The 12,494-nt window shown below is 44.1% G+C and overlaps 1 protein-coding gene across 1 annotated transcript in view; it reads right to left on the bottom strand.

Annotated features, from left to right (window-relative positions):
• The window catches only part of LOC102394519 (fer-1-like protein 4), a 45,655-nt gene that overhangs the window by 12,339 nt on the left and 20,822 nt on the right, over positions 1 to 12,494 (bottom strand). The window contains 8 exon segments of the mRNA XM_045162619.1: positions 7,045 to 7,161; positions 7,266 to 7,403; positions 7,480 to 7,547; positions 7,550 to 7,579; positions 8,080 to 8,122; positions 8,973 to 9,104; positions 9,193 to 9,248; positions 9,394 to 9,589. Of these exon segments, the coding sequence (XP_045018554.1) occupies positions 7,045 to 7,161; positions 7,266 to 7,403; positions 7,480 to 7,547; positions 7,550 to 7,579; positions 8,080 to 8,122; positions 8,973 to 9,104; positions 9,193 to 9,248; positions 9,394 to 9,589 (780 nt within the window).

The following is a 12,494-nucleotide window of genomic DNA, read 5'->3' as shown; positions in this document are numbered from 1 at the left end:
TTTTGTTGTTGTTCTTTTGTTTCTTTGTGGGATCTTAGTTCCTGTGCAGCCTGTGGGATCAATCGAACCCTCACCACCTCCCACCCTGCACCCCCCACCCCCGCATTGGAATCACAGAGTTTCAACCACTGGACCGCCAGGGGAGTCCTAAGTTGTAAGACTTGTTAATATGTTTATTGACCATTGGAATTTCTTCTTCAGTTAATTCCCTTTTCATATTTTTTTCTCAATTTTTCTTTTTGGTCTTCTTACAGATTTGCAGAAGTTACTTAAGTATATAGCAGACACTAGCCCTTTATTGATTATTCATAGGGTAAATATCTGACCCAGCCTGTGTTTAGGCTGTCATTTAATCGAACATGTTTATGGATGCCTAGAAGTTTAGTCTGAATGGAGTCAACATATATTATTTTTTTCCTAATTTAGGAAAACTTCCCCCCACCCAAGATCATAAAGATATCTTAATATTTCCTTATAGTTTCGCTTTTCACAATCAAATATCAGATTTGGCTGGATTTTTTTGTGGATGCTACAAGTTAGGAATTTCATTTTATTTTATTTTTTCCACACAAATAATCCATCTTCATGGGACCACTTACAGAACAGTCTCATTTTGCCCCCAAATGATCTCCAGTGCCAACTCTGGTGTAAATTTCTATGTCTGTTTTTTTTTTTTTTTTCTTTTGGTCAAGATGAACAGCTTGCAGGATCTTAGTTCCCCGACCAGGGATCAAACCTGGACTCCCAGCAGTGGAAGTATGGAGTCCTAACCACTGGACCACCAGGGAATTCCCATCTGTGTCTGTTTTTTTTTTTTTTTTTTTTAACTTCTACCCTGTCCCATTGGCCTAATCATCTGTTCCCATGCCAAAACCACACTGCCTTAATTACCATAGCTTATAAGAATTCTTGTCTTCCTACATTGTTCTTCAAAATTGTCTTGACTACTCTTGGTACTTTGTTCTTCCATAGAAATTTTAGAATTAGCTTTTTAATTCCAGGGTAGCAACGCTTAGCCTTGTGCCTGGCTTATAGTACACACTACACTGCTTGAATTGCATTCTCCCTTTCTTTCCACTTCTTAACCATCCACACTCTTTAGGTAAACCAGCCCCTTTAGTTTCTAGTTTATTCTTCTGGTATTTCTGGTGCACAGAGGAACAACTATGTAAATTCCTTGGATCTTTTTCTTTCTTACATGGAGAGCAGCACTCTGTAGGTATTCTTTGTATTCTGCTTTTTTCACTTTATACCGTGTCTTGGAAATCACTCCATCTCAGTTCAGAGATCTTCTTCATTCTTTTTCACAGCTGCATGGTACACTGGTGTGTGGACTTACCATAGTTTATTCACCCATTCTGCTATGTATGTGCATTTAATAAGATTTGATTTGGGGACTTCCCTGGTGGTCCAGTGGATAAGATTCTGCGCTCCAAATGGAGGGGGCCCAGGATCAATCCCTGGTTGGAGAACTAAGATCCCACATACTGCAACTAAGCTCACATGCCACAAAGTACTGCATGTTGCAAAGAAGACCCAGCACAGCCAAAATAAATAATAAATTTTAAAAATAAAACAAAAAATGACATTTGATTTTTAATGGCACTCCAGCTTTAGAAATTTTATTATTTTCAAAGGGAAAGTGAAAAGTGAAAGTGAAGTCTCTCAGTCATGTTTGATTCTTTGTGACTCCATGGACTGTGGTCCATGGAATTCTCCACGCCAGAATACTGGAGTGGGAAACCATTTCCTTCTCCACGGGATCTTCCCAACCCAGGGATCAAACCCAGGTCTCCTGCATTGCAGGTGGATTCTTTACCAGCTGAGCCACCAGGGAAGCCCTTATTTCAAAACTGCCCAGCAAATTTTTTTAAATATTATTTATTTATTTGGCTGCAGTTCAGTTCAGTCGCTCAGTCATGTCTGACTCTTTGAGACCCCATGAATCACAGCACACCAGGCCTCCCTGTCCATCACCAACTCCCGGAGTTCACCCAAACTCATGTCCATAAAATCGGTGATGCCATCCAACCATCTCATCCTCTGTCGTCCCCTTCTCCTCCTGCCCTCAATCCCTCCCAGCATCAGGGTCTTTTCAAATGAGTCAACTCTTTGCATGAGGTGGCCCAAGTATTGGAGTTTCAGCTTCAGCACCAGTACTTCCAATGAACAGCCAGGACTGATCTCCTTTAGGATGGACTGGTTGGATCTCCTTGCAGTCCAAGGGACTCTCAGGAGTCTTCTCCACAGTTCAAAAGCATCAATTCTTCAGCGCTCAGCCTTCTTCACAGTCCAACTCTCACATCCATACATGACCACAGGAAAAACCATAGCCTTGACTAGATAGATGGACCTTTGTTGACAAAATAATGTCTCTGCTTTTCAATATGCTATCTAGGTTGGTCATAACTTTCCTTCCAAGGAGTAAGCATCTTTTAATTTCATGGCTGCAATCACCATCTGCAGTGATTTTGGGGCCCAAAAAAATAAAGTCGGACACTGTTTCCACTGTTTCCCCATCCATTTCCCATGAAATGATGGGACCGGATGCCATGATCTTCGTTTTCTGAATCTTCAGCTTTAAGCCAACTTTTTCACTCTCCTCTTTCACTTTCATCAAGAGGCTTTTGAGTTCCTCTTCACTTTCTGCCATAAGGGTGGTGTCATCTGCATATCTGAGGTTATTGATATTTCTCCCGGAAATCTTGATTCCAGCTTGTGCTTCTTCCAGCCCAGAGTTTTTCATAATGTACTCTGCATTGAAGTTAAATAAAGGGTGACAATATACAGCCTTGACATACTCCTTCTCCTATTTGAAACCAGTCTGCTGTTCCATGTCCATTTCTAACTGTTGCTTCCTGACCTGCATATAGGTTTCTCAAGAGGCAGGTCAGGTGGTCTGGTATTCCCATCTCTTTCAGAATTTTCCACAGTTTATTGTGATCCACACAGTCAAAGGCTTTGGCATAGTCAATAAAGCAGAAATAGATGTTTTTCTGGAACTTTCTTGCTTTTTTGATGATCCAGCAGATGTTGGCAATTTGATCTCTGGTTCCTCTGCCTTTTCTAAAACCAGCTTGAACATCTGGAAGTTCATGGTTCACGTATTGCTGAAGCCTGGCTTGGAGAATTTTGAGCATTACTTTACTAGTGTGTGAGATGAGTGCAATTGTGTGGTGGTAGTTTGAGCATTCTTTGGCATTGCCTTTCTTTGGGATTGGAATTAAAACTGACCTTTTCCAGTCCTGTGGCCACTGCTGACTTTTCCAAATTTGCTGGCATATTGAGTGCAGCACTTTCACAGCATCATCTTTCAGGATTTGGAATAGCTCAACTGGAATTCCATCACCTCCACTAGCTTTGTTTGTAGTGATGCTTTCTAAGGCCCACTTGACTTCACATTCCAGGATGTCTGGCTCTAGGTAAGTGATCACACCATCGTAATTATCTTGGTCATGAAGATCTTTTTTGTACAGTTCTTCTGTGTATTCTTGCCATCTCTTCTTAATATCTTCTGCTTCTGTTAGGTCCATACTATTTCTGTCCTTTATCGAGCCCATCTTTGCATGAAATATTCCCTTGGTATCTCTAATTTTCTTGAAGAGATCCCTAGTCTTTCCCATTCTGTTGTTTTCTTCTATTTCTTTGCATTGATCGATGAGGAAGGCTTTCTTATCTCTCCTTGCTATTCTTTGGAACTCTGCATTCAGATGCTTATATCTTTCCTTTTCTCCTTTTCTTCTGTTCTCTTTTTGCTTCTCTTCTTTTCACAGCTATTTGTAAGGCCTCCTCAGACAGCCATTTTGCTTTTTTGCATTTCTTTTTCTTGGGGATGGTCTTGATCCCTGCCTCCTGTACAATGTCACAAACCTCATTCCATAGTTCATCAGGCTGTACTGGGTCTTAATTGCAGCCTGTGGGATCTAGATCCCTGATCAGAGATCAAACCTGGGCCCTCTGCATTGGAAGGGCAGAGTCTTAGCCACTAGTCCACCAGGGAAGTCCTGCCCAGTCAATTTCTATAGCCTTTTGTTCTCTGCCTGTGAAATAATTTTAAACAGCTGTTTTGTATTTTAATATTTGAAAACTCTAACATCCAAAGCCTTAGAGATCTAATTCTCCTTTGTGTTATTTCTTTCTAACAATTTTTCCTGATGATTGTTTTCTTATATAGATTGTCATTTGGGATTGTGAACCCAAATTTGGTTATCTAAATCTCTGGAGTCTGTGAAGGCTGATTTGGAACGACTTTAAGCTGATTTCTCAGCTTTGAGTTTTCTGGATTATGCAGATAATAACATCTCAAGTCTTAGGGATTTCCCTGGTGGTCCTGCGGTTAAGAATTCACCTTGCAATGTAGGGGACGTGGATTGGATCCCTGATTGGGGAACTAGGATCGCACAGCTGCAGAGCAACTCAGCCGGTGAGCTGCAGCTGCTGAGCCCGTGCACCACAGCTAGAGTCTGTACCACAACACGAAAACGCCACAGGACACAACATAGATCCCGAATGCCCAAACGAAGACCTGACGCAGCCCAGTAAAGAAATACATTAAAAAAAAATTCAAGTCCTAAATCAATGTGAGGGCAAAACCCTAGTACTAAATCCTCAGGAAAGGTATTTTTTCTGTTTCACCCAGCTGGAACAGAGGCTAAGACAGATCATTTACCTTACAGGCTCCTTTTCCAGTGGGTGGGCTTCCTCTTGACTACCTTTCACGGACAGTAGAGCCCTTCCTGGGTCCTGCTTTAGGCAAGTTTCTTAGTTGTGTCTCCCACCTTGTATAGGATGTTCCGTATTAGAACCTAAGGCTTGGGGTCCAGATATGGAGAAATCCTCTCAAGAGAATCTGACTTCAGGGCTTGTTCAGGGATTCCTGCTGTTTCCTCATTTGGCCACTGAGAATTCCCCTTCTTATGAGTTTAGCATTTGTATAAAAGACTGCTTATCTAGCATTTCTAGATGTATTATATCAGGAAACTATTTCAGACCATCTATGCTGCAATGCTGTTAGAAGCAGAAGGTCCAGATGACTGCAAGGTCTCCAGAGACTTCAGGAAACAGGTGTTTTATGATATAAATAGAAGGGAGGGAGGGACTTCCCTAGTGGTGCAGTGGTTAACAATCTACCTTGCTATGGGGGGTTCAACGGCACCCCACTCCAGTACTCTTGCCTGGAAAATCCCATGGATGGAGGACCCTAGTGGGCTACAGTCCATGGGGTCGCTAGGAGTCTGACACGACTGAGCGACTTCACTTTCACTTTTCACTTTCATGCATTGGAGAAGGAAATGGCAACCCACTCCAGTGTTCTTGCCTGGAGAATCCCAGGGATGAGGGAGCCTGGTGGGCTGCCATCTATGGGGTCACACAGAGTCAGACATGACTGAAGCGACTTAGCAGCAGCATGTAGGGTTCAATCCCTGGTCAAGGAACTAAGATCCCACATGCCGTGGGGCAACTAAGCCCAAGCACTGCAATGAATACCCAGTGCAGCCAAAATTTGAAAAAACAATAAATAAATAGAAGGGAAAGGACCTTCCTTCCTATTGTCTAGGATGAATGTACTGTTGGGACTGAGATATGGGAAGTGGGAGCAGAAGGAAGAGGGGAGTGGGCCAAGGGAGTCTGGACTTTTCCACAGGTACCAAAACACCTATAAAATAAGGATAATTACCAAACTAGTATGTCTAGTCTACTAGTAGTCTAACAAACTAGACCAAGTTACTGATGCATCATCTCATTTGATTTTCCAATTGCTGTGAAGACAGCATATCTTATCTGCCTGTAGACAGATAAGGATACTGAGTCCCAGAACAAAGCATAGTGGGACTTCCCTGGTGGTCCAGGAGCTAAGACTCTGCACTCCCAATGTAGGAGGTCCAGATTTGATCCCTGGTCAGGGAACTAGATCCTACATGTCACCCTCACACCATGACTAGAGAAGCCTGCACGCTGCAATGAAGACCCAGCTAAGCCCAAAAAAAAAAAAAAAACAAAATAAAAATGCTTTTTTAAAAAAGCAAAGCTTTGTGCCCAAAGTTACACATTTCATAGGTGATGCAAAGCTGTCCCTCTTTACAGCTTGTATTCAGGGCTAGAGACACCAAAAAACAAAAAGAAAGCTGTTCACAGAAAATAAGCCATTATAATTAGATACAGAACATATTGTATTGTCCCTGCCCATGAAACATTAAAGGAAAAACAGCCAAGTAATTCACATTATCTAGTGTATGCACTAGGATGCTTAGATTATGGCAGAAGAGCCACAGAATGTTTCTTTAAATTACACCTTAGAATCCCTATATTTAAACTAGATAAAAGCACAGCATCTGCTCTGTGCTGGGAGTAAATGTGTAGCAACCCCCTCACTCCCTTCATTCTCTGAGATGCCTTTAAGGAAACTTCAGGGCCCTGCTGAGTGAAAACCCTGATGGTCCAGTGGTTAAGAATCCACTTGCCAATCCAGGGGACACAAGTTCAATCCCTGGTCCGAGAAGATCCCACATGCCACGGAGCACCTAAGCCCACGTGCTGTGACTACCGAAGCCCGTGCTCTGTAACAAGAAAAGCCACCGCAGTGAGAAGCCTGTGCGCTGCAACGAAGAGTAGCCCCTGTTCACCGCAACTAGAGAAAGCCCTCGCATAGCAATGAAGACCCAGGGCAGCCAAAAATAGTTAATTCATTCAATGATTGATTTTTTTTTTTAAGTAAAAAAAAAATCCTGCAACAATGGGAAGACCTGTACAAAGGCTTTGGTGGGAGGCCATCATGAAGCTTTATGGGTTGTGCTCTTCCTGGAATTACTCTCCCCATTCTTTTAATATGAGACTAGAACTACAAATAAGGAGTCAGAAGATCTAAGCAGTAAATTCAGGTTCTGCCATGAGCAAGTTGTGTAACCTTGGGGAGTCTCTTAACTTTGTGCCTAAGATTTTCCACCTGAAAAGTGAAAAAGCTGGACTCCTATCCCTTCTGTCTGTAGGTTTTGCGTACATTACCTTTTTTCGATTTAGAGGCGTGCAGGGTCAACGGATGCTCACCTTTACAACATATACTCTAACCAGGAGCTTGATGGGCCGGTTCTATGGGATCCCCCGGGAGATCTGGGGCTCAGAGAAGGACACTGCCTCTGATTCTGGGTAAATGAGGAAGGAGCCCTGGGTGGGATGGGAATGGGGAGCAGAAAAAACACTGCTAAGAGAGACTTCCTCCTGCATCCCTGTCTGTGCTCCCTGGTCCCCCATTCCTCCCCCAAACATACCTTGAACTTGCCTACAAGCTTTCCAGACTCTTCATCCTCTCCATCTCCACCCTGACCCCCCTGCCCACGGTACAGGGGAAACACATTCAGCCAGTCTTCAAAGTGGTTAAACTCTTCCTCCAGGGAGGTGTTGTAAATCTGAAAGGCAAGGGCCTCAGTGACAGCCCGATATCTCAGAATGGGAGCAAAATTCTCTCTCCCAACACCCAGTTACCTTGAGAGTGGCGAGCGCTTTTTTCTGGGACACAAGGCCTTTGACTTCAGGCTCACTCTGGTCATGGGTTCCCCATCCACAGAAATGGGGTGAACTCCATCTGGGAATAGCAGAAATGCCCCATTAGAAACTGATGTGGGGCTTCACTGGTGATCTAGTGGTTAAAAATCACCTGCCAATGCAGGGGACACAGATCTGATCCCTAGTCCGGGAAGATCCTACATGCCGTGGAGCAACTAAGCCCATGCACCACAACCACTGAGCCTGCGCGCTCTAGAGCCTGCAAGTTGCAACTACTGAGCCCCCACACTGCAACTACTGAAGTCCATGTGCCTAGAGCCTGTGCTCCACAAGAGAAGCCACCAGGATGAGAAGCCCGTGCTCCACGAGAGAAGCCACCAGGATGAGAAGCCCATGCGCCACGAGAAAGAGGAGCCCCCACTAGCTGAAAGAAACTAGGGAAAGCCTTACACACAGCAATGAAGGCCCAGCACAGCCAAAAATAAATAAATAAATCTTAAAAAGAGAGAAAGAAAGAAGCATGGTGTTGGGAAAGGGAGGGAGACAGAAAGAGGAAAAGCGAGAAAGCCCATCTCTTACCTGAATCCCCAGGGTCATCCATTGCATCCTCATCAAAGTTGGCCTGAAATCAATGGGCAGGTCAGAGATCCTTCCATTCCTTTCACCTCCTTCATCTACCCCTTTCCCAGGATAGGGAGCTGGGAAACTTTAGTTCAAGTTCCAGCTGGGTAAGCCTACTTGTGTTTTCAAAGTGAAAGTGAAGTTGCTCAGTCATGTCCGACTCTTAGAGACCCCATGGACTACAGCCCACCAGGCCCTCCATCCATGGGATTTTCCAGGCAAGAGTACTGGAGTGGGGTGCCATTGCCTTCTCTGTTAACAGCGGCTAGGCATATTATATTTACTTGGAGCTGGTATACTTGGTGACAGCCTTAGTGCCCTTGTGTTTCCAAAGCCTTAGTTTATCATGTACTCCTGATATGTAACCATCAGTTACATGTGGAACTGCTGAGCACTTGAAATGTGGCTGGTCCAAACTGAGCTGTGCTCCAAGTGCAAACTACACACTGGATGTCAAAGACTAGTATAAATTAAGACTGTAAATTATTTCATTATTAATTGTTTTTGATAGTTACTTCTTGAAATGCTATTGTAGATACACTAGGTTAATAAAACATATTATTAAAAATCAACTTCAATTGGTTCCTTTCACTTTTTTAAATATGTGGCTGCTGCAAAAGTTAAAATTGCATACGTGGCTCACATGATATTTCTGTTGGACAACACAGCTCTAGATAATGGAGTTAATAGTCCCCAACTTCTCAAACTGTGGTAAAGATGAGCAAAGATGGCTGTAACAGTTTTGAAAATCTGTAGAGCTCCATGTTTGATGAGCTCCTTCTTCTTACCATTCACCCTCCTCTGCCTCCAGCTCCACCACTCCCACCCCCAGCACCTTCCCCTGCTCCCACCTGGCCCTGGAGCTCCTGCAGTGATGCATAGTACTTGGACCACCAGTCAAGCTCTTCAGGCTCTGGGATGTCCTCCTCCAGCCCCGGGCCTCGATTCAGGAGGCCTCCCAGAGGCAGCTTCTTCAGAGGAGCCTGGGGGAGCAAGAACTCAGCGCCCCTAGCCCAGCACCACCCCAAGCCCTGCCAGCCCCTTCTCCATACATTCCCCCCACTCCATCACCTTCAGGAGCCGTCTGGGTGTCCTGTCGGCCCTGAAGGGGTCCAGGGACCTCTGTCCTGAGAGGGGACCAACGACACCAGGAGAAGGACAGGCAAGTAGAAATCAGACTCCATGTCCCACTGGAGGGTCTCTGGGAGCCATCTCAGCCGGGAATTAGATGAAGACTTCTGTCTGGTGGCCCCTAGGCGGAGAGCCCCTTACCTCGAGGTTCCTTGGGGACCAAGTCCCCTGTCTCCTCCTCTTCTTGCTCCTCAGGGGCATCCTCTTGACCCCGGAGAGTGAATCTCAGCATGTGGGGGACAACGTGGGACCCCACAAGCACTGTGTGGCCAAAGGCCCGGCGCTCGATCACCAGGACACTGAGAGGGGGCTGCAGGTAAGGCTGTTCCGGCAAGTCCTGGGGGTGGGAGAGAGGACCTGGATCTCCACAGACTCGGGGAGCAGGAAAAGGCCGCAGCAGAGACAGGTGAGAAAACAAGGCAGCTAAATGTGCATTCCAAGTCCACAGCCCCACTGAGTCATCTCTGGTGAGTCACTGCCTTCCCAACCCACTCCCCAGCTAAAAAGGGGATACAGTCCTGGATTGGAAAGGCTATTGCATCACATGACATAACAGATACAAAAGTAATTTGGAGCCTACAAAGTGCTATCAGAAACATGAGGTTGTTGTTATTATTATGTAAAGGAGAAATACTCAGTTTGCTAATATAGACTTAACACCATAAAAATTATATATACCCTTTAATCCAGAAATTCTATGTCTATGTCTATGATCCTGAGTGGGGAGGGGGAACACAGTTATAATACTGTATTGTTGGTTTTATTTTACATATATGTGACAATCACAGCACCAAAGAGGGAAAAATGGAGTTATAATAGAGCAAAGTATTTCTATTTTACTGAAACTAAATCAGTATTAATCTGAAACAGACGGTGAAAAATCAGTATGCATACTGTAATCCCTGGAGCAACTAAGTAAATATCAACTAAGGAATTAAAGTAGTATACTAACAAATGTCTATTTAATACAAAAGAAGACAGTAAAGGAGGAACAAAAAATAAATGAAATGTATAGAAAACAAATAGCCAAGTGGCATAAGTAAATCCAACCATATCGGTAATAACATTAAGGACTTCCAAGGAGAAAAGGAAAGATATAAACATCTGAATGCAGAGTTCCAAAGAATAGCAAGAAGAGACAAGAAAGTCTTCCTCAGCGATCAATGCAAAGAAATAGAGGAAAACAACAGAATGGGAAAGACTAGACATCTCTTCAAGAAAATGAGAGATACCAAAGGAACATTTTATGCAAAGATGAGCTCGATAAAGGACAGAAATGGTATGGACCTAACAGAAGCAGAAGATATTAAGAAGAGATGGCAAGAATACACAGAAGAACTGTACAAAAAAGATCTTCACGACCCAGATAGTCACGACAGTGTGATCACTGACCTAGAGCCAGACATCCTGGAATGTGAAGTCAAGTGGGCCTTAGAAAGCATCACTACGAACAAAGCTAGTGGAGGTGATGGAATTCCAGTTGAGCTATTCCAAATCCTGAAAGATGATGCTGTGAAAGTACTGCACTCAATATGCCAGCAAATTTGGAAAAGTCAGCAGTGGCCACAGGACTGGAAAAGGTCAGTTTTCATTCCAATCCCAAAGAAAGGCAATGGCAAAGAATGCTCAAACTACTGCACAATTGCACTCATCTCACACGCTAGTAAAGTAATGCTCAAAATTCTCCAAGCCAGGCTTCAGCAATATGTGAACTGTGAACTTCCAGATGTTCAAGCTGGTTTTAGAAAAGGCAGAGGAACCAGAGATCAAATTGCCAACATCTGCTGGATCATGGAAAAAGCAAGAGAGTTCCAGAAAAACATCTATTTCTGCTTTATTGACTATGTCAAAGCCTTTGACTGTGTGGATCACAATAAATTGTGGAAAATTCTGAAAGAGATGGGAATACCAGACCACCTGATCTGCCTCTTGAGAAATGTGTATGCAGGTCAGGAAGCAACAGTTAGAACTGGACATGGAACAGCAGACTGGTTCCAAATAGGAAAAGGAGTACGTCAAGGCTGTATATTGTCACCCTGTTTATTTAACTTATATGCAGAGTACATCATGAGAAACGCTGGACTGGAAGAAACACAAGCTGGAATCAAGATTGCTGGGAGAAATATCAATAACCTCAGATATGCAGATGACACCACCCTGATGGCAGAAAGTGAAGAGGAACTAAAAAGCCTCTTGATGAAAGTGAAACTGAAGAGTGAAAAAGTTGGCTTAAAGCTCAACATTCAGAAAACGAAGATCATGGCATCTGGTTCCATCACTTCATGGGAAATAGATGGGGAAACAGTGTCAGACTTTATTTTTCTGGGCTCCAAAATCACTGCAGATAGTGACTGCAGCCATAAAATTAAAAGATGCTTAGTCTTTGGAAGGAAAGTTATGACCAACCTAGATAGCATATTCAAAAGCAGAGACATTACTTTGCCAACAAAGCTCCGTCTAGTCAAGGCTATGGTTTTTCCTGTGGTCATGTACGGATGTGAGAATTGGACTGTGAAGAAGGCTGAGCGCCGAAGAATTGATGGTTTTGAACTGTGGTGTTGGAGAAGACTCTTGAGAGTCCTTTGGACTGCAAGGAGATCCAAACAGTCCATTCTGAAGGAGATCAGCCCTGGGATTTCTTTGGAAGGAATGATGTTAAAGCTGAAACTCCAGTACTTTGGCCACCTCATGCGAAGAGTTGACTCATTGGAAAAGACTGATGCTGGGAGGGATTGGGGGCAAGAGGAGAAGGGGACGAAAGAGGATGAGATGGCTGGATGGCATCACTGACTCGATGGACGTGAGTCTCAGTGAAATCCAGGAGCTGGTGATGGACAGGGAGGCCTGGCGTTCTGCGATTCATGGGGTCGCAAAGAGTTGGACACGACTGAGCGACTGATCTAATCTGATCTGGTGAGCCAGTGGTTAAGAATCCACCTACTAATGCAGGGAACAAGGGTTTCTTTCCATCCCTGATCCGGGAAGATTCTACATGCCGTGGGGCATCTGAGCCTGTGTGCGGCAACTGCTGAAGCCCAAGTGCCCTAGAGCCCGTTCTCTACAATGAGAAAAGTCACTGCAATGAGAAGCCCAGTCACCACAACTAGAGAGTAGCCGCTGCTCGCTGCAACAAGAGAAAAGCCTGCTCACAGCAATGAAGACCCAGTGCACCCGAAAATAAATAAATAAATATTAAAGAGCCTTTATTTCCTTGGCTCCTCATAACACACTTCTGTCCCTTT

Source organism: Bubalus bubalis, chromosome 14, assembly GCF_019923935.1.
Source record: "Bubalus bubalis isolate 160015118507 breed Murrah chromosome 14, NDDB_SH_1, whole genome shotgun sequence".
Classification (NCBI taxonomy): Eukaryota; Metazoa; Chordata; class Mammalia; order Artiodactyla; family Bovidae; genus Bubalus; species Bubalus bubalis.
This window is presented reverse-complemented; position numbering and strand designations above follow the sequence as displayed.